This window comes from Misgurnus anguillicaudatus, chromosome 13 (genome assembly GCF_027580225.2).
Source record: "Misgurnus anguillicaudatus chromosome 13, ASM2758022v2, whole genome shotgun sequence".
Classification (NCBI taxonomy): Eukaryota; Metazoa; Chordata; class Actinopteri; order Cypriniformes; family Cobitidae; genus Misgurnus; species Misgurnus anguillicaudatus.
Window position 1 is genome coordinate 2579364 of NC_073349.2, and position 27563 is coordinate 2606926.

The window sequence follows — 27563 nt, forward strand, 5'->3', positions numbered from 1 at the left end:
GTCATTACACATACATTCTTGGACTAAAAAAATGGTACGAAAAGCAATATGGGGTTTGTTATATTATGATTAGTTTAATAACTAGAGCACCCTTTAAACTTTGTTGCAATGCTGGCTATCATCCATAAAACATGACGGTAAGATTTTCACAAGCAAGCACCACCCACTTTTCTTGTAATGACAAATTGTAATATTGTAGTTTTATTTATATTGCTTTATATCTTACCAGTAATCAAGTTCAAGCCCAAACATCCAAATGAGTAGCCATTTTAGGCCACACTGTCATTTAACATAATCACAGTTTCTCTATTTAACTCTCACCTCAGATTAAGATATACGAGCATCTTTGCAAACAAACAAAGAAGCACACACACACACACACACACACACACACACACACACACACACACACACACACACACACACACACACACACACACACACACACACACACACACACACACACACACATTCCTGTACAACTACCAAAATGAGGACCGGGTAAATTAACCTGCAGTATGAGGACCACCATTTCTGCTTTAATTTGAGATAAACAAATGTTATATTCTAACACTAGGGGTGCCCATAAGCCTAGTTATCACCTCAGATTCTTAGTAAAACAAAGGGAAAGAAAAAGTTTTTTACCAGCAGAGCGAGGACATTTTCATGGGGGCGCTATTGAGTTCATTTGTCAATGTATTGTTTGAACTACATTGATTTAGCTTTCAACCATCTTTGCCATTTTATGTTTCATCATGCAAGCCACATACTGGGATTTTTAAAAAACTAAATATGTTTGTTATTATAATCTGACTACAGTACTAAAATGCAAAGAGTTTCCAGTGCAATTATTAATTATACTAAAGGAACCAAACTTTAGCAATACATACACCCACCATCCCGCAACCTCCAAAAAGCCGCAAGAGAGACACCATCCGCAGCAACCAGATGAACACCCACTCCGTTCACAATTTCAGAAAACAGCAAACGTTACAACAAAATGTTAAAACCAAAAAAAAAAAGGAAAAGTGAGAAACAGAGAAAGAGAGATTGAGATGAAGACCACATTTAGCCTTTAAAATTTTAGTTTTCTTGAAGCAGATCTCCGATTTAGAGTTACAATTGTGTTGTACACAAAATTCTTCACATCCTTCCAAGATCGTTCATTTAGGGCTTCTTCTTCCTCTATGCACTTCATGCATGGCAGTTTTCCAGGAACTCTGCGCTCGGCTATAAACTTGGCCAAGTGTTTGTGTACTGCACTCCTCTCTGCCTCACTCCATGGTCTCTTCACATTTACCTTGGCCGACACTACAAATGACAATGTAGATTTTGTAACATTAAATCATAAACCATTTACATTTATACTTTTGGCAAAAGCTTTTATCCAAAGTAACTTGCACTGCATTTAACATGTACATTATTTGCATTCCCTGGTAATCAAACCCACAATCTTTAGTGTTGCTAAGTTACATGAACAACTAAAAGTATCAATTAAATAAAGTTTTTTTTTAAACTGCAACTGCTTGCTCACAGGCCGTACCTTTGGCACTTTTGGTCTGTCGTCCTATTTTTTTATTTGGTGTGTTTTTTTTCAGCAGGTTTGCTCCTGAACACTCATCTGTAGCAGAAACGCATGAGAAGCTATTAGTAAAAACATTAGGTATTGTTAACCCTGTGTACTAAAGTGTAAACAGTAAAATGTGACATCAAGCCTTCATGAAACACTATCACACTACTTAAAACAAGATTAAAACATTACTTACCATCTACATCTGATTCTGAACTACCATCTTCACGGCATGACTTAAGTCGCTTTTCAAGGAAGGAGAGATCAGCACCTCCATCTAAAAAACAAAGTCACACATAAACCTGTGCCTGTAACAGGAGTATGGTACGGTCATGCATTACAAGATTTGTTGAGCCACAAACTTTTAGACAGTATATAGTGTAAGGGTGGTTGAATACTGTACTGTCTCTGTTGGAATTATAAAATTTTTTGCAATCTAGATGGAAATTGTAAGAGTCGGTTTACATCAACAGTGTAAAATCCACCTATGGAAAAGGACTTACCAATAACTAAGCACCCACCCACCAGATGACCTGTATGATGCGAAATCAAACAGCTGCCCACCCGACCGTCGGTTTCTTTTGAAACGTTTTTACAGCAAGGTAAAGTTCAATTTCATTCCATTTCATAATTGTTTTATGTAATTGATTTTTGTCTTCATACTAGAAGTGTTCGAATTGTTATAGTTGCCATTTAAAATACATAACTGTGAATGTGTGTAGATAAATTCTCAGTCTGCGAAAAAAGGGCCAAGATGAGATGATCTTTGATCAAAACCACAAATCAGTATGTGTGGGTTAGCAGCTAGCATATTTTACTGTTTTGTATATTTAACTCATGAAAACCTGCCTTTCAAGACATGCTTGTTGTTTAAAGTATCTCTTTAGATCAGGTCCAAGATTGTGGCATTTAAAAAACATTTTACTTCACTTCATGGATTCCAGATGCCTTTGCAATAAAGTATTTTTCTGTGTGTACCTTAACCTTATTTTTTTAAATATAAAGTTTATCTACATTTGTGTTTACAGAAATCATGTACCACAGTGTTGACACTAAAGAAGTGGACGTTGTGCCTGCAGTCTGAGTAAAAATATATGTGAGTTTAATACATAGATGGTAAATAACTGTGTATAATAAATGTGTATATAATTATGTGTGTGAGCAGTCTGCTCTCCAATCACTCACGATCGGTCCGTGCAGCGTGCATGATGTCAAACACACCTCTGTTACCTGGGGTCATTTAGGATGCGATGACGCGCAGCTGTATGCATTTGTGCTGCACATGTCCAATTGTTATTGAGGCTGTTTACCCCTGGTATTAAGATGCATTTTGCCTGTTCAGATCACAAGTGAACAATGCTATAGACAAGTGTAAACGAGGTCTAAAACTTTTTAACCTCGTCAACTTTTGACCACATTAAGTAGTTTAAAACACATTCGACCGGATTGCTTTGTGGGGCAGATGCTCATGTGGTTGAATGTGCTTGAGCAGCCACAAAAGACTGTTGACTCTCCGCCTATTGATCTAATGTATTGAGCACAATGTTTTTACATAGGATCTGACTTCTAGAGCGTACACACAATATACAGCACTATCTTAAGGCTTTCATTGATAAAAATTAAGTGGCTGCTGTCCGCCTCTTTCATTTGTTTTAATTTCCGAGCATGTGAAAGTTGTGTGAGCTTATTTCATTAATTTTTCTGTTTACTAATAATATAAGCAGCAGACTCTAACATAATATTAGTTCACATCAATTTAAACCTGTCATTTTTCCCACTCGCGTTTAAACGAAAGCAGAGGGACTTGCCCACAGTTTCCACAGACCATCCCCTCAAAGCAATCAGGACAGAAGCGGTCGAATGTGGACAAAAGAGATCAATTAAAATACCAGGTGTGAACTTGATGTGTCTCTCTCGTCCACCAAAACGCATCTTAATACCAGATGTAAACAGCCCCTTACCATGACACGAAGCTTGGCATTCAGAAGCGAGTGCCTCACCCCCGAATCAAAGTAAACCCTACCCGAGACAACCTCTGCAAAGTGCACCAAGTTACGCTTATGCGTACCACACTCTGGTACAATTCGAAGCAATCACACCAGCAAAACGAACTGTACTTTGGGCTCAAACGTACCTTGGTACGATATGGTTCACATAATGCGAGTACACCCTAACTCTGCCAAACATACCAGAGTACGATGATGGTCCTCCCACACTCATGATGGTCCCCCCATACATGTTTTATGATCCGGAAACAAGTATGTTTATGTCATTGTGATGTAAATTGTTTTTGAAGGTCAGAAGATATGCATCCTGTCTCAGCAAAGCCAGTGCAATGAAGTTCACGGTAATTGTTAAGTTTGTAGTTTATTAGACGTGTTTGATTTCATGTGGCGTTGCGCAGATCGAGAGTAAAACTCAAGCTTTCTGTCATAGTGTTTAGCAACTGAAAATATACTAAAGTTATACTTAAGCTAAAATTATACTTGGCCTCTAAATGCACACAATAGTGAGTAAAATCTAAAAATGAATTAGACAATGGCTAATATTAGACAATACTTAGTTACCCAGAGTGAAGATTTTGACTTGTATCCGAGTGATGTACTTGCATTGTAGAAGGTTGCTAGCCGTGATATTTTATGAAGATGTCAAAGGGAATGACAGGCACTTTTGGTAAAAGGTAAATGCATAGACAAATAAGTTTGGTTAAAAATATACCATTAGTTTTGAGCACGTTTTGTGAATGTTTTTTACTTCAGTCTCTGTTTGTTTAATGGTCTGATTAGTTGCTAAATTGAACCATTGAACAAATACCTTGTCGAAAATAACAAATGTTTTGGTTTCCTAGGTAATCTACGTGTTGTTTAATTTGCTTGTTATATTAATTAACTACTTTAAAAAGGACTTTGTTGTTATTTATTCTTAGCAGGGTTTACCAGAAGTTACATGTGTTCCACAAAAGCCGTTTATGTTGTTACTGCTGAAACCATCTACATGATCTAGGGATGCCACTAACGACTTTTTATAACGACTAATCTATCGATTATTCTAAACAAATAATTTACCACAAAAAAAAAATCAACAAACTTTTAATCAAACATCCCTAAACCTTAATGTTCTTTTAACGTGGGATACTCTTTTTATATTGTATATAAATACTATTTATTATGTGATTTATATATATTTTTTTCACGTTCTGGAAAGGGAAGCACACTCAATGTGACGCATATAAATTTACCTGCTAACATCAATTGATCCACAACAAGTAAAATGTATTATTCTTGCAACTGTATTTGAAGAACTCATGCAAAGCAGAAATACAAAGATTTAAGCTGCGGTCACACTGGACTTATGTGAGACCAGTTCATCAGATCTTTGGCTTCATTAATTTATGCTTTTTAGTAAAGAGAAAGGTCACTCCATAACATAACGCTTTTCTGCTGGTCACATATCTCAATGTGTTATACCCCTGTCTGCCTTGTTGCCCTGATTATTGGATTGTTTACCCGTGTATGACCTTCTGCCTGTTTACTTGGACTTATGTTTGTGGATTGCCCTGATATTAAACTGCATTTGGATCCTCAACCCTTTGTGTCTCTGAGCAGTTTGTTACAGATTTAAATGTCTGTTGTATTGTGTTTACTTAAAAAATAATCAACTTACCCTTTGCTTCCCCACTCTTGGTCTGTCGTCGTTGTCGTCTGTTCTTATTAGGTGTGGGGTTTTTCTTCAGGTTTGCTCCTGAACAATCATCTGTAGCAGAAATGCATGAGAAGCTATTAGTAAAAACATTATGTATTGTTAACTCTCGTGGTACATGTCTTCAAGATTCAAACATTACTTACCATCTACATCTAAACCATCAGCTTCATGGCATGATTGACGTGTCTTTTCAGGGGATGAGAGATCAAAACCTTCATCTAAAAAACAAAAAGTGTAACTGTGAGCTTCATACATTATAACAGGATCAGGTGTTTTATTAACTGAGCTTGACACAAAACAGAGATTTGAATCATGTCATAAAAAATAACTTACACTTTGTTTCCCCACTCTTGGTCTGTCGTCGTCGTCTTTTCTTATTTGGTGTGGGGTTTTTCTTCAGGTTTGCTCCTGAACAATCATCTGTAGCAGAAATGCATGAGAAGCTATTAGTAAAAACTAGGGGTCGACCGATATATCGCCGAGGCCGATAAATCGGCCGATATTTGGACATTTCTTATTATCGGCATCGGCCGATAAATCTTTCCATTTGGCCGATAAATTCTCCGCTTTGGTCACGTTAGCGCATTAGCATTTTGTTCCTTAGGAAGACGAATACACTCGACCCCACAGCGCCGGTTGGTGCATGACGTCAATGCACTGCGAGAGCAATCTGCTTCATATGCTTTCAAAACACTCCCGCAGATCCCCGTGCCTCACGCCGACTGGCTTTTGCTGCGCCGCCCGACGTCAAATACATAGCTAGTCTGCCACAGTGAAATAACCAACCATCATTTCCTTATAAAAATGATGTTGTGTTGTGTATAAAACTCCGGCATGCAGCAAAGTCTCACTTAAAATGTTCCGTGAGCTGTCATATCCGCAGCTCGGCGGTAACAACAACTTGGGACACAAATAGATTTAAAACATACTGAAATTTTTTTTACCTACCAAACAGTGACAAATTCCGCGACCGGCTCTTCCTCAGATATGCGCGTTGTTGTCAGTAACTTATAAAAAAGACGCTGTTTCCCTCCGCAATAACCAGCGCCACCGAAGCCCAGCATGAAAGTTGGGCGTGCACGCAGGTGTGTGTTAGGAGGACGAGACGCACGTTGTATGGTAAATACATAACTTGCTAATATGTTTGCATTTCTATATATTTTTCTTCATTATCCACCGCATTTAACTGTGCATGATACCTAATGTGTGCACCGGATTGTACATTGTCATGTTTAAGTTTGTTTTGTTTTGATGCTAAGCTACCTGTCGCTAAATAAGCAAATACTGTTATAACGTAGGCTGTGCATTTTGTCGTGTTGTTTTTACAAAGACAAAACGGAAAAACAGAGATAAATCTTTTGGTAACACTTTGCAATAAGGTTCAATAGTTAACATTAGTTAATGTATTAACTAACATGAACAAACCATGAGCAATACATTTGTTACAGTATTTATTAATCTTTGTTAATGTTAGTTAATAGAAATAAAGCATTGTTTGTTCATGTTAGTTCACAGTGCATTCATTAATGTTAACAAGATTTTAATAAAGTATTGGTAATGGCTGAATTTAACATTAAAAATATTAATAAATGCTGTATAAGTGCAGTTCATTATTAGTTAATGTTAACCAATGTAGTTAACTAATGAACCTTGTAAAGTGTAACCAATCTTTTTTGTTTAGTAATATATTTTTAACTTTAGGAAAGTAAAAACAACCTCTTACTAAGTAAAGTACTATTATATTTTTTGCATATTTTTTTTAATAAATCTTTAATTTCTGTATGTTTAAGTTAAACACATAAATTGCACTAATTGTTTATACATATTATGCTTAATAAATGTTAATTTACTTTCATTAATTGTTGGTATGCTTTTTATTTACTTTAATTTCATTTCTTATATCGGCGTTATATCGGCCAATCGGCCACATTGCTTGCTTCATATCGGCATCGGCATCGGCCATCAAAAAACCCATATCGGTCGACCTCTAGTAAAAACATTAGGTATTGTTAACTCTCGTGGTACATGTCTTCAAGATTCAAACATTACTTACCATCTACATCTGAACCATCAGCTTCACGGCATGGTTGACGTGTCTTTTCAGGGGATAAGAGATCAAAACCTTCATCTAAAAAACAAAAAGTGTAACTGTGAGCTTCATACATTATAACAGGATCAGGTGTTTTATTAACTGAGCTTGACACAAAACAGAGATTTGAATCATGTCATAAAAAATAACTTACACTTTGTTTCCCCACTCTTGGTCTGTCGTTGTCGTCTGTTCTTATTAGGTGTGGGGGTTTTCTTCAGGTTTGCTCCTGAACAATCATCTGTAGCAGAAATGCATGAGAAGCTATTAGTAAAAACATTAAGTATTGTTAACTCTCGTGGTACATGTCTTCAAGATTCAAACATTACTTACCATCTACATCTGAACCATCAGCTTCATGGCATGATTTAAGTCTCTTTTCAGGGGAGGAGAGATCAGAACCTCCATCTAAAAAACAAAAAGTGTAACTGTGAGCTTGATAGTTTATAAAACACCTGATCCTGTTATAATGTGACCTTCACACAAAACAGAGATTTGAATCCTCAGGGCGCGAAAGTGTGACCAATTCAGCCCTGGTCCGAAGACGGCATTAGGTAATGAGCCTCTTACAATCGAGTCAAAGCACCAATGTCGCGTGCGCCCAATTTATAGAAAAAAGCCAGGAGTCAGGACCACTGTTTTCTTCATAATCTTACTTCCCTGCCAGACTGGCTGTCTTAAATAGAGAAATAAATTCATTCATTGATTTGCATTGTTGATTCATTAATAAATAATTCCCCCCCAAGGGTTTAATTTATGCGCAAAAAGCATTACAATGAATAGGACATGATGATTATGTCTTTCTTTGGTGAAAAACTAATAAAATAAATAAGACTACATGAAATGTGTTTCACTTAAATAATTAGAAAATTTACAAAACGAATTCAAAAGTAGCCTATAGCCAATATGAGTTTACTTTTTGTGTGACGCGCTCCAAAACCAATGCAGCACAAAAAACTTTTTTTTACCCATTTAAAAAGCACAATGTTTTGTTATTATTGTGAGTGTAACTTTACAAAAATAAATGAACACCATTACAGTTTTGAATGTTGTTTTACTTTTATTTATATGACCATAATTTAAGGTAATGCAAGATGCAAGCTCATCACGCGTATCATGCGATCACCGGCCGGGTTTATGCAGGGCAGCAATAAAGAGATATTAAACTTTAAACATTTAAAATTCTACTTTAGGGTTTTTTTGGACATCCCTTTGGAATCACTGCCATCATATCATCAATTTATCAGGCAATTATAAATATAAGCGCAGCGCTTATGAGTGTTCAAACACTGCTGAACCCTCAGCTGTCAATCTGCCGACCCTCACAAAGTTTTACATTAAATGATAGTATATTTGTCCAATCATTGCCCTGTGCTTATTTCTGTCAATGTTCTGCATGAAGATCTTTAAAAGTTTCTACTTCTTACTTCACGATTGCGGTGCGGCCGGTCGCAGTCTTTATGTCAAATGGGCGGGTATGAAATAAATTGATGCTGATGTCGGATAACGGGTCAAGTGTTATTTTAATCGCGCAGATGCGGGTTATCAAACAGGACTGTGCATGACTCGTATAAGGAAAATGGAATGGCAACATGAAAATTATAAAATAGCCTACATGTTTATATTCTGTATTAAACCACCATGGGCCCTAAACTAGCGGTGTTAAAGGGACAGTTCACCCAAAAATGAAAATTCTGTCATCATTAACTCTCTCTCATTTTGTTACAAACCTGCAAAATGTCTTTGTTCTGATGAACACCAAGCAAGATATTTTGAGGAATGTTAATAACCAAACCAAGCATGAGTCCCATTCACTTCTATAGTAGGAAAAAATTATACTATGGAAGTGAATGGGGCTCATGAATGGTTTGGTTACAAACATTCCTAAAAATATTTTCATTCATGTTCACCAGAACAAAGACATTTATACAGGTTTGTAACAACATGAGAGTGAGTAAATTATGACAGAATTTTCATTTTTGGGTGAACTACAAATCCGATGCAGTCAAAAATTTGGGTGCACCTATTTTTTGTACTGGTGCACCTAAGAAAAAATGTTAGCCCTGATCATGTCATAAAAAAACAACTTACACTTTGTGTCCCCACTCTTGGTCTGTCGTGGTCTTTTCTTATTTGGTGTGGGGTTTTTCTTCAGGTTTGCTCCTGAACAATCATCTGTAGCAGAAATGCATGAGAAGCTATTAGTAAAAACATTAGGTATTGTTAACTCTCGTGGTACATGTCTTCAAGATTCAAACATTACTTACCATCTACATCTGAACCATCAGCTTCATGGCATGAGTTAAGTCTCTTTTCAGGGGATGAGAGATCAAAACCTTCATCTAAAAAACAAAAAGTGTAACTGTGAGCTTCATACATTATAACAGGATCAGGTGTTTTATTAACTGAGCTTGACACAAAACAGAGATTTGAATCATGTCATAAAAAATAACTTACACTTTGTTTCCCCACTCTTGGTCTGTCGTCGTCGTCTGTTCTTATTTGGTGTGGGGTTTTTCTTCAGGTTTGCTCCTGAACAATCATCTGTAGCAGAAATGCATGAGAAGCTATTAGTAAAAACATTAGGTATTGTTAACTCTCGTGGTACATGTCTTCAAGATTCAAACATTACTTACCATCTACATCTGAACCATCAGCTTCATGGCATGATTGACGTGTCTTTTCAGGGGAGGAGAGATCAGAACCTCCATCTAAAAAACAAAAAGTCCTTTGCCTATAAACTCTTTACTGAGATAATTAAGTTTCAGGTGCTTCTAACACCATGTCCTAACTACATGCACCACGGCGACATCCGATAAAAGTTACGTTTTCCATGATAATCAGAGTTTTGTCCTAACCAACCACAACGTGATACCACAATTACTCTATTTTAGAAACGGTCTGACATGTCATGGCTGACAGCTCCACCTATACAGAGATCTTATTTAATGAAAGCTATGCGCATTATGAATATTATGTCTCTCCTCTTTCATGTTTGTAGATGTTTGATTCAAAAGCAGAAATAAATAACAAATCCCTAAAGTTGCACAGGGGAAAGCACCAAGAAGCATAGGAATGTGTCTGTGTATTAGGGGTGGCACGGTTCATGAAAAAAATCCGAACCGTTCGGTTCGCTTGTCTCGGTTCGGAGCGCGTGTGTGTCGTACGGTTCAACGGTTCATGGCATGCGCAATGTATGTAGCCTCGTGCCCTGTATGTGACCTCAGATAGCGTGTTCCCCTTTCGCGAATAGCGCGAAAGAAGAGGTGACTGGTGTGGAGAGTGAGTGGTGCCGGTCATGTTACGTGTAGAAATGGCAAGAGGGAGAGAAAAAGAAGTCTGCCCGCAGTTGGAGGATGCGCCAGCGTCGTATAAGTTTGGTGTGTGGAAACAGTTTTTATTTCATGTTACCTATGATGACAGCGGAAATAAAACAATAGCTACAGCCACACGCGACAGCCTTCTCTCCGACCATTTATCTAATCTGAGGTAATGAACACTGTTTTACGTCTTTTCGTATTCAGCGCTATTTTTAGCCTTTCGTTGATAAAACAAAAGCGGCTGATTTCCGCGTAGTTTCATTTTGCTAGCGTGTGAAAGTTGCGCGATCTTATTTCATAAACTGCCCCTTAAAGTAATCAGGACAGAAATGGTCAAAAGTGGACAAAAGAGACGGATTTAAATATTACAGGTGTAAACGTTATGTTTCTCTCTCGTTCACATATTCTCTCTGCATTATTTAAGCAGCCTCTCAGTGATAAATCTTAAAGCTACACTGAAGTTGGCATTTTGATAAATGCAAGTTATCTTTGTGTGCTAAAAATGCACACAAAGTTCATGTAGATGGCAATACACATTCTCTTTTTTGCCAAATAAATGAAAAGCATGTTGAAATCATCAATGTCTTCCCTCTCGCTGTGTCAAAATCTCGCCTGGCTTTCCTCAGGGATGTTCCCAATAATGTGCTTAAAGTCAAATTCAGTTTGTGCATAATTACATGATATAACTTTTTTTAATACTGTATCCTAAATTATGGATAATTAATACATTAATAAGATAATAAATTTCTGGAGTGTTAAAAAAAACAAGAACCGTACTTAACCGAGAACCGTGACCATAAAACCGTGATACGAACCGAACCGAGGGTTTTGTGAACCGTGCCACCCCTACTGTGTATGTGTGCATGCTCTTCAGCTGCAGTGTGATAGGGCAGCGCACAAACAGAGCAAACTGTTATGATGTGGCACGCCCCTGTTTTAGCCCGATTTATAGTCGTGCATAGGTTCTACACCGTAGCTACGGTGTAGGCTATCCGTAGCCTGTCGCGCACCTCACAAAAATTTTAACAGCGCGTCAGATCTACGCAGACCGCAAGCGTTGTGATTGGTCCACCAGAACCCCTCGCGTCAGGTAAAAAAAACTGCGTCATAGGTATTTGCGTTTGTGACGGCGAAAACAAGATGAGCCAAGTTGAGGAGTGATTTAACTCAAACTGCATCAAACGTCGCTGTTTATTTACTTCCACCATTGCTGGTCTTCTCAAATTATACACAACAAGTTGCAGTTTCTTATTCGTTTGTGGGTTAACTTGCTAAGCTTCTCCTTCTTTGACGTTTGCGCTGCTGCTGTGGTGACACGCATGGTTACTGCATACCAGCGGTCTGTGCGTGTGTTTGCATGACGACGCAAAAGTATAAATGAAAACCTACGCACCTACGCACGACTATAACGAGCCCTTTAGTCCTGTTCAGTATGGACAGACAAACTGCCTGTCGCTGGAATCATATCGCTTCGCATGTAGTTAGGACACGGCCTTAGTTAGGGTGACCATACACTGTAAAAAATTCTGTGGAAGTTTCAGTGTTGTTGCGGCTGGGTTGCCGGTAATTTACCGTAGATTTGGGTTTATGTTGTTTACTGGCAAGGGTTTGTTCAAGGTTAGATGATTTTTAAATATTAACACATCTTTGTCTTTACAGGATAAAATTATACAATGGCGGCTTCATGCAAAGCATTCTGGGAACCAGAAATCATCATCAACCTTTTTCTGTTTTTTGCTTCAGGTTTTGTTTCCCAGAATGTTTTGCTTGATGCAGTTTTTTTTTAGTTTTACTCTATAAAGACAAAGACTTGTAAATGGTTAATGTTCATTTTACTTTGAACAAAATGTTGCCAGTAAAAAACATAAATTTAAATCTACGGTAAGTTACCAGCAACCCAGCTGCAATTTCTACGGAATTTTTTTACAGTGTATGTGCTATTTTCCCAGGATGTGTTCTCGATGACGTGTGCGGTCGACAAATTATACTTTCGGAAGATGCACCCGAAAATCATGGCCAAGACACGTCCCGGGAAAATGGCACGTATGGTCCCCTAGTGTTAGTGCCAAAAAAATTGAAATTTAAAAACTTACCCTCAGCCAGCTTTACTCTCTTTTTCTTTGTTCTCGGTGAGACACCCACAGAATTCAGTGTGGGACCTTCACCTGTAACAGATAACAACATTAAAATTTTATAGAAATATACTTTTACATGGACTTCTTCTAAATTAAAATAATTACATTGGTAGTATACAGTAAATGATAAATCTGCTATCAGTTGTCCAATAAAGTCAATGATTAGCTCTTAAAAATTACCCTAGTGGGTAAACCACAGGCAGTTAAAAGATGTGTGTCTACACAATAAAAATGCATTGGAGATAAAACTGCAAACGTACCACAGGCCGGTGCAAGTGTATTAAGGTTCTTCCCCCTTAAAGTCTGAGTGCCTTGCTCCATTGCAAACAGAAGCTTACTTATTTTGGCAATTTGAAATGTTTTGTCAGTTTGCCTATAAAAGTCACGGTGAACTCTGATATCATGCCCCATGAACCTTGCAACTTGCTCCAGTTCTTGTTCACTAAGGTCCAAGAGTTGGCAAAGTGTGGCAACTTGTTTTCTTAATTTAGTTGACCTCAAGAGTTCAGGGTTTTCTGCTTTGCTTTTTTTTGCATATTTCCGCAGACAGTCACATCCGCGTATGTTTGTCATCACACCGGGTCTTGCAAAGAGATAGGGATTTTCAGCAGGTACACCAGCTTCCACTCGCTTTTGAACCAACAAATCAATTGATGCCTTCATTCTCTTTGTCAAGAAAACTGGAACTTTCTTTCCTCGTTTTCCTCTGATTTCTATGCGGGTTAATAACTTGCTGAGCTGCTTTTCCAATGGTGACAAGGTTTTATAAATGTCCTCGTTTATGGCACTTGTGCTTGCTTTCATGTAAACGTCAAGAGTAAGGCGTGATGCTTCCCCTTCACGCCGCTTGTTGAAGATAATGACCTGTGCTAGAACGGACTCGTTTAATGTTTTGTATGCATGTAAATCCATTTGTTCTGTCAATTCCTTTCTTGCTTCATCTTCTACCATCCTGAGATGGTCTCTTAAAGCAATCACATTTTTTGTGAGGGGGATGTCATCATCTTTATTCCATCTTTTTTCTTGTATGGTTTGGTGAGCTGTGACAGAAACACTGTTTCTCCAGTTTTTCTCCAGAAGTTCCAAAAACTTTTTAGCTTTCTTTTCTGCAAGATCATCTTCATTCATTAGAGTCTGTCCTATTAGGACCTCCACAGCCCCTTTAAGACAGAATCCAATTTTGACTGCTGTTGAAGGTTTTCCAAACTCATTTTTGCCTGGACTAAACTGAGTTAGACACTTGGCAACACTGACAACAAGCTGATATTTTGATGGCACACACAAATCTTCAAGATAATTGACAGTCTTGTCCATGTCCTTAGCCACTAACATGAATCGGCCAAGCTCTCTCATTCTTTGTGCAATGTACTGGTGCCTGGACTTCACTCGACCATGTTTTGCGTACAGTGATTCACCATAGTTGCAAATTAAACTATCACTCCTGATATGAAACGAAACATCATCTTGTCTCATTTGGTTAATGATGCTCTGACAGCCATCTGAGGAAGCTGCAATAGGAAGCAGGGATGCGGCGCGACTTTGTATTCTACTTCGTCTATTCTTTGTTTTTTCATCGGTCACACAAGATTTTCTTGTTCTGCATGATGATTGATGTCTCCAAAGGTCTTTTCTCTTAAACATTCCAAAACAGTATGGGCAAGGCAAATAATCCTTAACCGAGGCTTTATCAGATGGCTGCTTCCACGTCACTATTTGTCCTCTGCCTTTTTCCAGAACTTTGGAATTATGTTTAAAGTCTCCTTTGTTGCGGAGCTGTTCTAAAAGACTTTTTCTTTGTTTTGATCCTAATGAAAAGCTGAAGGCATATGCCACATCTTTGACATCCATGTGTTTTCTCTCTAAATGTCTTGAAATCTTTAACTGAGATTTCCCACAGTAGAGGCAATAATGTCTTTTGTCCCAAGCTCTTTTCTTGTCTTCCCGCCTTGTGCAAATTTTTAGGGTCACATTTAATTTGGATGTATCTGTCTTTTTTATCTTGTGTAGTTTATGGTGTTTTTTTACATACGTTCTTGTGTTTTCAGTTTTTTTGATGGCACTGTCGCTAGAATTTGTGTCGGAACATTCAAGTATTTCACTGGACATCATTGGTTTCTTCCACGATGAACCTTTGTCTGGGCTCAAATCACTGGACGATGAACTCTGACCTGGTTTGTAATCTGGGTCTAGTCCTGCACAACTGGATAACTCTGATTCTGATGAATCACTATCCTCCTGCTCCTCAGAAATAGCATCCAGCTACAAATTAAAAGTATTATTATTATTATTATTATTATAAGCAAAAAAGCAGAGAGTTGGCTCCAAGTTATATATATTATATAAAAAAATTAAAAACCTTCAAATTAATACAATAAATTTTAATGGTATAAACCTTATGATCAGAAATTAAAATTTAAAACGCAGGGTTCAAGAGTTTAAATCAATTTCTTACAATTTAATAGTAAAATGAATTTAAAGTACGTTTAAAAAAAGAGGAAAAAACTGGCAACACTTTATAATAAGAATATATTTCTTAACAATTAGTTAATGCATTAGATAGCAAGAACTAACAATGAACAATATTTCTACAGCATATATTAATCTTTGTTCATGTTAATTTCAGCATTTGTTAATGCATTTATAAAATCAAGCGTTATAACTTTTAACATTAATTAATGCATGTTTAATTTGTTGATGTTAGTTACTGCATTTACTAATGTTTACTAATACAACCTTATTGTAAAGTGTTACTTACTAAGATTTGTATAATTTGAATGTCATGTAACCATTATGCAATACTACAGTACATCATAAAACCGAGAATTCATGCGACAGACATCACTTCGCCCAAGAAGCAGTGCTTCACCTTCTGAGAATATAGTTCCCACTATGTATACTGTTAAAAGATGGCTTATATGACTTTGTTATTTGTACACGGTGTGATTTGTATAGTCACAACACATAAATAGGAAAATGTTGGCATTATTTTGTCACTTATTTGGAGCAGTATGCTAGCTGGAGCCATTCACTTCCAGTCTTTGTGCTAAACTAAGCTAGCAGGGGCATGCGTCAGACAGAGTTACAGCATGCACGGAGATGAAAAAGGTATGGACTTATTTAACTCTGGGGGATACGGTGAATAAGCTAAATTCCCAAAATGTGGGCGTGTTCCTTTAAAAACGTGTCTTTACGGGATCTTTGCTGTATCTGTGTGAATGCAAACACAGATTCCGAGAAGTCATTGACAGTGTGAATGAAGATCAAACAATTCCAGACAAAACCAGGATGCGTTTTCTGTAATATCTGTGTAAAAAAGGGCTGAATAAACTTAAATACGGAAGAAAAATTAATGTTTTTAAAACATGCAAATGAGACATTAAAATATTTACTGGAAAATCACAGGGAAATTCTCAAGTAAATAATTTAGGTCAAAGGTGTTCAGCTGACAAAAAAGTCTGAAAACCAGTGGTGGCCGGTGACTTATTTTTCGAGGCCAAATGATGTGAAGCTCGTCACAACATGTATGTAACCTGTTATGTGTGTGGTTCATCATTTTAAAAATATGTGTTCGGCACATCATGTAAACTGTGCATCACGTCATGTCAAAATATGAGCCTGCTGCAGATGCTTCAAAGGGGTTTATGATAAGAGAGACGCTCACATTTGCCAGATACTCTGTTAATCTTATGTGTAATCAAAGTTAGGGTTAAGTAGGTGTCGTACGAGTATTTTGTGAACATGAGCATCTCTTTTATCATTCGACGTGTGTGCACCAGGCACGCATTTTAAAAAGAGGCATGATGCACATGGTTCACATGACGCAACAAACAAATACTTTGACTTGACGAGCAACACACGACACTGCAAACACATTATGAATTACGCACCTCAGAAGAGAAGTCATCAGCCGCCACTGTTAAAAAACCCTGTGCTGTAGCTTAGAGCCAATGGAATTGTCCAGATACTTGATGTTTTATATGTGAAACATACCTAAAAACACAATTAGACTGAACCACAGTCTCTATAAATAGCAATGCTGACATTGCGGACACGTGTGTCAAAATTTTGAGGCATAAAATCTGTTTCCGCCACACGGGACTTTTACAATGCATCTCATGCAATATCCACCCCTCGCCGCATGGTTGTTGTATGTTTTTACTAAATACAACAATAAATACGTCAAGTCTGACCACCAAAAGCGTTTGATATTTTGAGCTTTCAACCCAGAGGTGTTTGTTTTTAGTTCAAAGCAACTGTTTGAAAATGTGTGACACTTTCAATCATTTCGTGTGCTTCCACTAAACTCTGGACACTAATGAAAGCTAGGTGGACATGAAATTATATATATGTATGTATGTATGTATGTATGTATGTATGTATGTATGTATGTATGTATGTATGCATTTATATGTATGCATATAAATAAAAATTATAATATATTATATATAGGCTATATTGTGTCACCATTGGAAGCAGTGACATGAGCGACCCCCGCAACTCCTTCTCGTACTTTTGAGTGACTGACAGCTCTCTGTGCAAACACTTCAAAGTCACAACCAGATTCATCGAAACAAATAACGCAATTTGACGCGAGGTACAGAGGGGCGATTTAAATCCGATAAAGCATTACGTTATCCTCGCCGAGCGCAGCTCGTGGTTGCTAAGAAACACGCCACGGGAGCGCGCTTTGGAAGAAAGAAGCGCTTTGATCCGGGTTTAGCACGTGTTTTAAAACGTGACACGCGAACGGCCACGGAACGCTGTAATGTAACATTACGAAATACACATTTCCTCCTTACATTAAATGACAAATGGAACTTTTTAAAAGATTTTGAAAAAGCACATACCTGTGTTGAACGCTCTCCCATTGTTTCCTGGACACCAAGATTGAAAATGTATATCAGCATAACACATATTAAACATATCAAAATGTACAGACTGCACAAATACAACCAAATGAATGCATCCTAATTCATCTTAATCTATGATCACATGACTCTTAAAGTGAGGCCTACAGGCTGTACTGATGTTAAAATCTATGGTCTTAAGTTCTGATTCAATCTTAAAACATTAAACAAGGGTTAAAACATTGAGATGTTTTACAAAAACGACAGTTAGTCTGTGAATTGATATGCATTATGCTTTCTGGACAATTAAGACAATTAAAACAAAAACATGCATTTAAATAAATATGAAGATAAATAATAATGTTAGAAACACTTACCTGACGAAGAAAAGTTTGTTCAAAACGGCTTGCGCATTTATTGTGATGCTGTCTAAGTCTCTCCAATCTTCTCTGAAATCGCTCCATCAACCATGAGTTATAAACAAACGCTGATGAGCAGTGCAGTGAAATGGGGGATGGGGAAACAGTGTAGCAGTGTAGCGCTGGTCTGAGGAGTGGGGGTTGGGCGACGCAAACACGTGCAGTGTAGCGCTGGTCTGAGGAGTGGGGGTTGGGCGACGCAAACACGTGCAGTGTAGCGCTAGTCTGGGGCAATGGGGGATGGGCGTTGATTTTGTATCACAACAATATTGTCACAGTGTTTCACATGGAAGAATCTTGACTTTTTCAACATTAATAAGATCTTAACCTACGTCAGATTTAACCATTCATTTAAATATAACTGTAGTGAAAAATATATGATATTTTAACACTGTATTCATTTTGTTAAAGGCCTGCATTAAAACTTTTATTAAAGTAAATTTACAAAAGCAGTACCATTAAGCATTATATGCAAAAATTTAGTGATTATAATACAGTATGTAAATGATGCATTGATTAAACAATTCTTTATATTGGAATTATATGAGAAAATGAAGACTAAACTAAACTTCGATTAAATTAGTATGTCTACACTGTATTTAATGTACTTAACTGGCTCACAGAGGTACAGTGTTATTCGTTTGTGAGCTGAAGTTATATGGATGTACATTTACTTTAATGTGTGGCTACAAACAGTTGTGTAGTGCAAGGTATATACAGAGTATACCCACTTTATTAGATGGCATGGGGTAAACCCACTTTTAAATTTCAAATATTAATGAATAATATTAATTTCATAATGATCCTTATGCTGAGAAGTCAAGCAGCTGTAGTTAAGCGACAATACTGATTCCATTTTGGAGTTAACCAAATATGCAAGACTAATCAAACATGTCACTGTTTATAACACAGGGCATTCAACCTTAGTTTGGCCACTATGTACTGTGTCTTAAGAACTAGTCTAATCAACTAGGGCTAATCAGTACATTTTGGATTGAAATGAGATCAGTCTTGACCAGTTTTGAAGAAAATAGATTACTAACTTGTATGACTAGTCTAAACAGTTTATGCAGTCGACCACAGGACATACTGTGTGAGTGACTGGAAGATAGCATTGTGCTATCAGCCCTATAACTAATTTAGTTATAAATTGCTAACGGTAGCCGAATAGCAATGAAATCACGATGCCCCTCTCCATTCAAATTGCCATCCAAAGTCACACCTCTTTCAAAACACATGAACACGCACAGATCAGACGGTCACATCTCATGTCTCGTTCACCAGTGAGAAAACTTTGCAGTACAAAGTGAATAACATTACCAAAATAACCAACATAAACAACTGTTTTACATCAGAATTAAAGAACACTTTCGGCTGTGTAGACATAGTAACATAACTATATCGTTATGCTAATCCATAAACGAACACAAATTTCAGAAGCAACACAATGTTTCATCAAAGTAGAATATCTGAATCCATCTCAATACAAACATATCGTGTACCTGTCTTACCAAAATAAACTTTTAGACCCTTTGCCTCCTGCAGCTGTTTGCATCTCGTGGTAAAGCAAGTTGCCGATGTTCATTTGTGTTTTTGCTCTTTGCTGAGCCAGACAGTTTTTGCTGTTGTTGTTATAAAAGATTTCTTTCGTTGTGTGGCTCCTGTGCAGGTTGTCAATTCAGCAGAAAAGTTTGTCATTATCCCTCTGTTTACAGACAGGAGATGAGCGCACGTGAACACACCGATGATGTATGGTGTCTGCGTGAACAAGCTGCGCAGTGACATTCAAATTATGCTTACGGATGAGGGACAAAAAAGACAACATCCGTTCGAACCGAGATCTATGATTGGTTTAAAATTTTTTGGTCCTACGCCTTTCACAGATGACAGAAATTTCAACAAATACATTCAAACAACTTAACATAGTGATTGCTATCAGGATGTGAGGAAACTTTTAATCAGCATAACTAAAAGTGTTTCTGGATCAAATCAGATACCCTGCCTTTAACCAAATAGCTGTCTCCCTCCAAGTGACCATGTCTGTGTGGCCAGGTAATACAACATCTGACTTCAGTAAAACTCCATCAACCTCCAAAATAGACAGCATAACACTAGTGATGACAATAGAATAAATTATATGAAAAATAATAAAGTATACCTGGAAAATGTACAGTCACCTCCATAAGTATTGAAACAGAAGCAGGTTTTGTGTTATTTAAGCTGTTTACCAAAATTTATTCCAGTTAAAGTCATATAGTAAATATAGGCTTAAAGTGCACACATCCAGTTTGGATGAATGGTTTAGGCAGTTTAAAATGTGAGAGTAAAATAAGATCATCCACCACTGTTATCCTATATAGGTGTACAGGATTTTTATGTTGCTATGCTCACCATTGTGTTTTTTTAGTTAGAATGTTGATCTGGTCACTCTTAAGGTTCCTGCCATCTCTCTGATGGATTTGTTGTGTTTTGATGTATATCTAAAAGGGGCAGTTACATTAAATGGCTGTTATTCCCCTGCTGAAAAAAACAGCATCAAACCAGCATGGACCAGCATGGGAATTATGCTGGTCTATGCTGGTTTAGCTGGTGTTCACTAGCACAGTGGTTCTTAATGTTATTCCTGGAGGCCCACTGGCCTGCACATTTTGTATGTCTCTTTTGTCTGACAGACTCACTTCAGTTCATGGAGATCTCTTCTAATGAGCTGATGATTTGAATTAGGTGTGCTAAATAAGGGAGACATACAAAATGTGCAGGGCAGTGGGCCTCCAGGAATAACGTTAAGAACCACTGCACTAGCAAATAAGCACCAAAACACAACATATGCTGGTCTTGCTGGTATGCTGTTTTTTTTAGCAGGGTCCTTAACTATTTAGACAATCTGGATGTGAATGCCCTCTGAGTAAAGCTGAGGGTGTGCACTATAAACTATGTAACACAAAATGTGCTTCTGTTCCAATATTTATGAAGGTGACTGTATGTAAGGGTCAAAGATCACATAAAGTTGAAATTTAGTATCATAGTAGCACCAGACCCCGAGCCTAACCCTCATTTGACTTGACATTGTTCATTTAAGAGCATCTCTGTGGCTATTAGACACAGATGCATATAAAGGCCATATTCCTGCATAAAAACTAGAAAAACTCCTTATTTTAGAGACTTTGTATGACATCTTTGTATGATACTCAGGGGATGCTGCAAAACCACCATGTGAAGTTTGGGGCTGGTCAGATCTGTCTAGAACAATATATTGATGACAATACATGCACAATATAAGCACACCTGAAGTGTCGCTTATAGACCTTTCAGCTGCAATAACACAAACAAACGGATTTTGTGGCCCAAACTTAACTTCCAGTAAACGTCTGCATAGAACAGAAGTCCATCTACAGTACAGTAGATTATTTCTGATAACAAGCAAAATAAATAACCACAAAATTACTCAAATCAGAGCTAAAGTGTATCAACCATAAAACTGAGAAACAATTGCTTGGAGGAAGAAGACTGGAGAATCAATGAAATTATTAATATAAACTTTAATTACAGTAACAAAAACCAGGCAGACTTAAAGTTTATTTCCACATCCTTTTTGTTTCCTATCTGAATTTGCGGAATTGCCCATGTCCTTCACACGTGATGCCTTAGATTTAGACATTAAATAGGCTATACTGTCTACTGTCATTCTGTCAAATGTTTAGATGAAGGTTGTGATTTATTTCACCTACAGTTCAATTTGAAGTCATCTAATACAACATTGTTTAGTCAAGAGAGACTACACGACTGTCAGCGTGTGCCACAGTAGTAGAAACAACACAAATATGGATATAAAGTCATTAACCCACTGTAACTGTACTATATATGTCTTAATACATAAAGCTGCGTTTAAGTAATAAGTATACATGCAACCAGAGGTGGGTAGGAACGGTACATTTACTTCATTACATGTACTTGAGTAAGATTTCTGAAAATATTTACTATTAGTACATTTAAAATGCCCTACTAAAAAACAGCTAAAACCAGCATAAGCTGGTAGCTGGTTTCAGCTGGTTTAAGGTGTCAGTAGCTGTTTTAAGTTGGCCCATCCAGCCTGGCAAAGCTGGTCAAGCTGGTGGGTCTGGTCTTCCAACCTGACCAGCTGTACAGCTTAACCAGCTTAAAAAATGACCAAAACACAGGTAAACCAGATAGTTCATTAGCACAACCAGCTAACCATTAGGCCTATGTAAATTAACCATGGATTTATTGCGGTAAAAGTGTAGTAGGTTTAACTATGGTTTTTGAAATCCATGGTTGTCAAAACTTATTTTGTTCTTACCATGGTTTTACTACAGTAACCATGTTTTTTTTAACTCAAAGAGCTAAAACCAGCTCACCAGCTTATGCTAATTTTAGCCGCCTTTTCAGGGTTCACTTTAACTCTTACTGGAGTAAATTTAATGGACAATTTGTACTTTTACTGCGTTACTGTATTTTAATTCATTATTGTTTCTTGGCCATTTGCTCATTAATTACTCATTTGAGTCGATTCCTTCGTGGATTGCAAATAAATGAGTCCTTTGAGTCGATTCTTTTCACGAATGTATTGAACAATGGGCCAAACGTTTGAATTGATTCGCGAATCAGTTTGAATGAATTGTTCAGTACGCTGCGCAAACTGAACCGTCTGTTGCGGTTTTTTTCACTCATATAAAAAAACACGGAGAACATAAAGAGTGTTGGATGGCATGGATATGAATCTACTACATCTATTTACTAAAAGCAAACTTCACACGTGTACTATTGATGAAGACCCGGCAGTATAAGCGCGCGACCTGTTCGTCGTCAGATAAACGCGCGCACTATACTGTAACAGCACAGACTGAAGAAAATCCGTCGATGATTGACGTGTGATTTGCTGTATCTTCAAATGTAAGTGCTTCTTATTTTACACTGTCGATGTCATCAGACCACTTTGGCAGATGCTCTGAGTTTAGTTAACTTTTTTGCATAGTGAATTCGAAACTGTCGGTTTATTTAATATTGTCTGTACTTTAATATTGACTGTACATCGACATGAAGACTAACTGTTAAGAGATAATTTCACAGAAATGCTTCTCTATTGTGTGTTTGTTATTACAGTACTTGTACAGTAGTCTTTAACCTGTACTGTTTGTGAATGGTGCAATTTTTACACATATTGTGTAAATACAGTAACATAAATGTAATATTTTAAGGTCCATTTAAATTTCAGATACTGATCATGCAATCCTTGATAAAAAGTGCAATACCTAAATTCACCATGGTTTTACATTTTTAATACATCATTACTGTAGTAACACAGGTAACTGGATTTTAATAAATACACTCATAAAATATAATTTAAATAATATATATGGTTATTCTTGCAGAGGGTAATAAAAATGCATAAAATATGTAGGGTTTTGGTAAGACATTGAGATGTCACATGGAAGTTGACCTTTGACCTGAGATATAGCCAAAAATTGTTGTGTAAGATCACAAACTTCAAAATATCACTAGACATGTATCCAGATGTAATAAAAACCCCTTCATCTGTTTTTGATATCAATATATAGAGATCTAATCAGCTTTAACATTTGTGTCAGACTTAAAGAAATTCAGGCATTCCTGAGATATTGAATTCACAAGTTCAATTATGGCCAACATTTTGATTTGTTAAGTCACAGTGACCTTGACCTTTGAACTCTGCTCCTCAAATAATTTGCACCCTAAACATTTATGACAAATTTGAAGAAATTCCCTAAAAGCAGTCTTTTTAGAGCTATCGCAAGGACTATTTATAGGCGCAATATGTTGTAAATTCATAGGGGGCGATAGAGAGCAAACCGTGTGTGTATCCAAGGTAAAAAAAAAAATCGGTCCCTCTCATTTTTCCATCAATCTGAGGACCTCTTTAAAACTTAGAGAAAAGCCTATATTACAGCCATTGGAGGCCATTACAGTGAAAACATAGTGAGGACCGGCCTAAATGTCCTCACTTTGTAAAAAGGTCCTCACTCCAAAGGTTAAAAACTCACGCTGGTCCTCACAAAGATAGCCAAACAAACACACTGGTTTCCATGTTTTGTGGGGACATTTCATAGGCGTAATGCATTTTATACCATACAAACTATATATTCTATTCCCCTTACCTACCCCATTCCCTAACCCCAACCATCACTGAAACCCTTCTGATACTTCACATTTTCAATAAACATCATTCCGTTTGATTTATAAGCTTGTTTCCTCATGGGGACATCAAAATGTCCCCACAAGGTCACAAAAACACTGATATTCCTATCTTTGTGGGGACAATTGGTCCCCGCAACGTGATAATTACCAGGTACACACACACACACACACACGCACACACACACATTCGCATTCAATTTACATTTCTGAAGTGTCATATATTATAAAGAGATTCTCAGATGGTTTTTCATATTTAATAAGTCAGTACCAAAATCAAGCAAAAATATACACAATACTGTCACCTAGCACACTACCTATGTGTTAATTAATAATGCAATGCAATAAAATAAACATTTTGTAAATTAAAAAAAACCCAGCAAAAGTCATCAGTTTGCTTCATATTGCTCAATGTCTCACAATCTTATTTTGTGAACTGTTTTTACATTTTTATTTTATTTTTGATTATACGTAGCATTTTGACATTCTGTATCCATATTTAGATTGTGACACACCAGCTGAGGGTCACTGTGATAAATCATATCTGTCTATGAATTATAGTTTTGACTCACATTCTTCTGTGTTTGCAAGTGGAGGCTTTGTTCCAAAACCCCAAGAATACATCATCTTTGTAAAGCCGGTTTCAAAATCAATGCAGGAATATTATGTTGCCTTGTAAGATATACCCATTCTGCACATGCATTAAAGGGAAATAACATTCATGTCACCAGGTGACGATCTGTGAGGGCGGAACCAAAAGTGTGCAAGATCGGTTCCGCCCGGTGATGGTTCCGCCCGGACGACTGACTCCAAACACCGGAATTCCCGGGGTTTCCCCGAACACCAAATCAAGCCCGATATCGTACAGGTGAGGGCGATTAACACAGCGATTGCTGATAGGCCGATAAGGAGAGAAGGCTGAGTATAAAAAGACCTTTGAAGACATCGGATGGGTGTGCTGTTCTTTTTGTACTTTGTGAGTACGTTGCTTACGCTTTGTTGCTACGGTGGAGATCGGATAGGTTGACTCACATTGATCCCTTAGGGAAGACGAGAGGTTGGAGACGTCTGGGTAAGGAAGCTATTGTGTGATTTGGATGTTGAGAAGAGCACACGAAGACATTGGATGTATGGATGGGGAGACTTTTTGACAACAAAGCGTGAGTAACAATCAAAGCAAACTCTATGCGCTATTCAGAAGAAGAGTTACCGGTGTATTTTGTGAGTGTGTTGAAGGTTACCGGCCCCACTACGAGGGGAAACGTGGGCGTGCCGTACGTGGATTGTGGAACACCAACTGGGAGATCTGTAGACGAAACTCTCCATCATTCACGGCCCTGCGGATAATGGAAGCGTAGGTGAGCCGAAGAGGTAACCAGGAGACATACAGGGGTGTTGCTGAACATATTCACGTGTGAATTCTTTTCTCTCTCTCTGGCGAGTACAATGCCCAACCCGTCTCTCGAGGAGCCGAGGCCTAGTCGGCCAAGTCTTAACTTCACGCGGAGTGTGTGTGCAGAGTGCTGTGGTGAGTTGTGACTTTCATCGGGTGTTTTCACTAAGCTTGCTGTGTGTGTGCTGTGTTTACAGTAACCGAAGCCGCCCTGGCTCCGTGCAGATTGTGCGAAGTAACAGCACGTTGAGGCCGAGCCATATGAGAGAAACCAACGACTACCATAACCCCCTGAGTGTCGGCTAGAGCTCACGTCAACCCGGAAAGCAGGGAGTGGTGTAACCCAACTGCACATCAAAGTGAACAACGGCCAAGGTACATTGTACGGATTGAGGGTTGAAGTTGTGTCTGTTTAGAAGAACTCGGTGTGTGCGCGGAGCCTCGTCGAGAGTTCGCCCCAGTTGAAGACCCCCTGGCATTGACCAGGAGGGGGAGCTTGGGAAGCGTTCAGCTCTGCGGCGCCCGACCTTGCAGTCCCCACGACACCTACGAAGCTTTGGCAGACGGGTGAAGGCATATAGTGTGCGGCCGTTGTGGTGAAAGTCCGCTGCCTGGAGGAGTGAACCAAAGGCTCCAGTCTTGTGAGTAACCTACCTGTGTAGTGTGTGACCTACCTGTGTTTACAGCAACGCCTCGAAGAGGACCAAACAGTGTCAGTAGTGAGAACCCCTTACCTCTGTCTCCACGTATGCCTTGGAGTGAACCAAAGGCCCAAGTGTTGTGAGTAACCTACCTGTGTAGTGTGTAACCTACCTATGTTTGCAGCAACGCCTCGAAGAGGATCGAACAGTGTCAGTAGTGAGAACCCCTTACCTCTGTCTTCGCGTATGCCCTGGAGTGAACCAAAGGCCCAAGTCTTGTGAGTAACCTACCTGTGAAGTGTACAACCTACCTGTGTTTACAGCAGCGCCTCGGAGAGGACTGTACAGTGTCAGCCGGGAGATATACTTACCTCCGCTCCAACGTAGATCCCGAGGTGAAGGACGGTCCAGGTCCCGTGAGTAGCTTACCTGAGGACGAGAGGGACAGAGAGACAGAAACAACGTTCAGATAAAGTGTGACTCGGTGCTGGGCCAAACATTAATTGTGTTCTCCCTGTTTTGCCTCCAGGAGGAAGCGGAGGGCGCCACGGGTTCAAGAACAGCATAGAAGAAGATTCCTGGCCCCCGTCCCCTAGTGCAACTCATCCTGGAGGCGAGAAGAAGATTGTTTTAAACTGCCCTTCCCCTTTTTCTTCCCTTTCCCCTTTTCTTTTAACTATTTAATAAAGATACATTTTAATTGTAGTATACTCGTCTGTCTGGTCATTGGGGTGGTCTTGGGAACCTCCTCGAGGTGGAAAGTAGAGAGGGGCGTGGCCGGTTAGCTATCTTAGGTCCGCCCCGGCCGTGACATTCACATACCTGCAGATGCCAGTAGTCTGTATTTGTCATTGAAAATGAATAGCAGATGATATAGAACTTAGAAAATGCAATTCACAAGCTAAGCTTGCTGATCAATATATATAATGACAAGCTTAAACACATGACAGACTATTAAGAAGGATGCATTAAGACACTGGTTTTCAAACTGGGGGCTGGGGCCCCCAGGGGGGCCGCGAGATGGTGCCAAGGGGGCCCCAGTTTTATGACATTTTATGAAATACATTAATTTATCATGAATTCTGTGTAATTAAACCTATAAAATAAGGCTACTAACCAAAAGCACTACTTTGTATAATTTAATGTTTTTTTTATTAAAATGTTGAGTTTTAGAACAGTTTTTTTGTCACAAATTTTCTTTGGGGGGCCACGAAGGAATGCACTGTACACAAGGGGGGCCGCACGCTGAAAAAGTTTG

The 27563-nt window shown here is 38.2% G+C and overlaps 1 protein-coding gene across 8 annotated transcripts; it reads right to left on the bottom strand.

Moving 5' to 3' along the window:
- Nucleotides 1–995: 995 nt before the first annotated feature.
- On the bottom strand, nucleotides 996–20745 carry LOC141369242 (uncharacterized). Of its 8 annotated transcripts, XM_073874800.1 has the most exons (18): nucleotides 19825–20698; nucleotides 18041–19787; nucleotides 17664–17690; nucleotides 13077–15075; nucleotides 12775–12846; nucleotides 9998–10072; nucleotides 9819–9905; nucleotides 9629–9703; nucleotides 9453–9536; nucleotides 7695–7769; nucleotides 7516–7602; nucleotides 7326–7400; nucleotides 5606–5692; nucleotides 5416–5490; nucleotides 5234–5323; nucleotides 1767–1847; nucleotides 1544–1621; nucleotides 996–1311 (listed from the first exon to the last, which is right to left on the bottom strand). In XM_073874800.1, exons 2-18 carry the CDS (start codon nucleotides 18125–18127, stop codon nucleotides 1076–1078), a joined length of 3390 nt encoding a protein of 1129 aa, XP_073730901.1. In that variant the 5' UTR covers nucleotides 18128–19787; nucleotides 19825–20698; the 3' UTR covers nucleotides 996–1075. The 8 variants fall into 8 exon arrangements, with proteins under 8 accessions (XP_073730901.1, XP_073730907.1, XP_073730900.1 ...); XM_073874806.1 differs by having other exon boundaries at nucleotides 14985–15075; nucleotides 18041–20745; XM_073874799.1 differs by having other exon boundaries at nucleotides 18041–20698.
- Between the last annotated feature and the right edge of the window lie 6818 nt (nucleotides 20746–27563).

Excerpts from the sequence above, each read along its gene's own strand:
- LOC141369242 (XM_073874800.1), bottom strand. The coding sequence starts at position 18,127 with ATGGAGCGATTTCAGAGAAGATTGGAGAGACTTAGACAGCATCACAAT. Across the intron at positions 12,847-13,076 it reads TACACTTGCACCGGCCTGTG|GTGAAGGTCCCACACTGAAT; the intron begins GTACGTTTGCAG and ends TATCTGTTACAG. Across the intron at positions 7,603-7,694 it reads TGATGGTTCAGATGTAGATG|ATGATTGTTCAGGAGCAAAC; the intron begins GTAAGTAATGTT and ends TTTCTGCTACAG.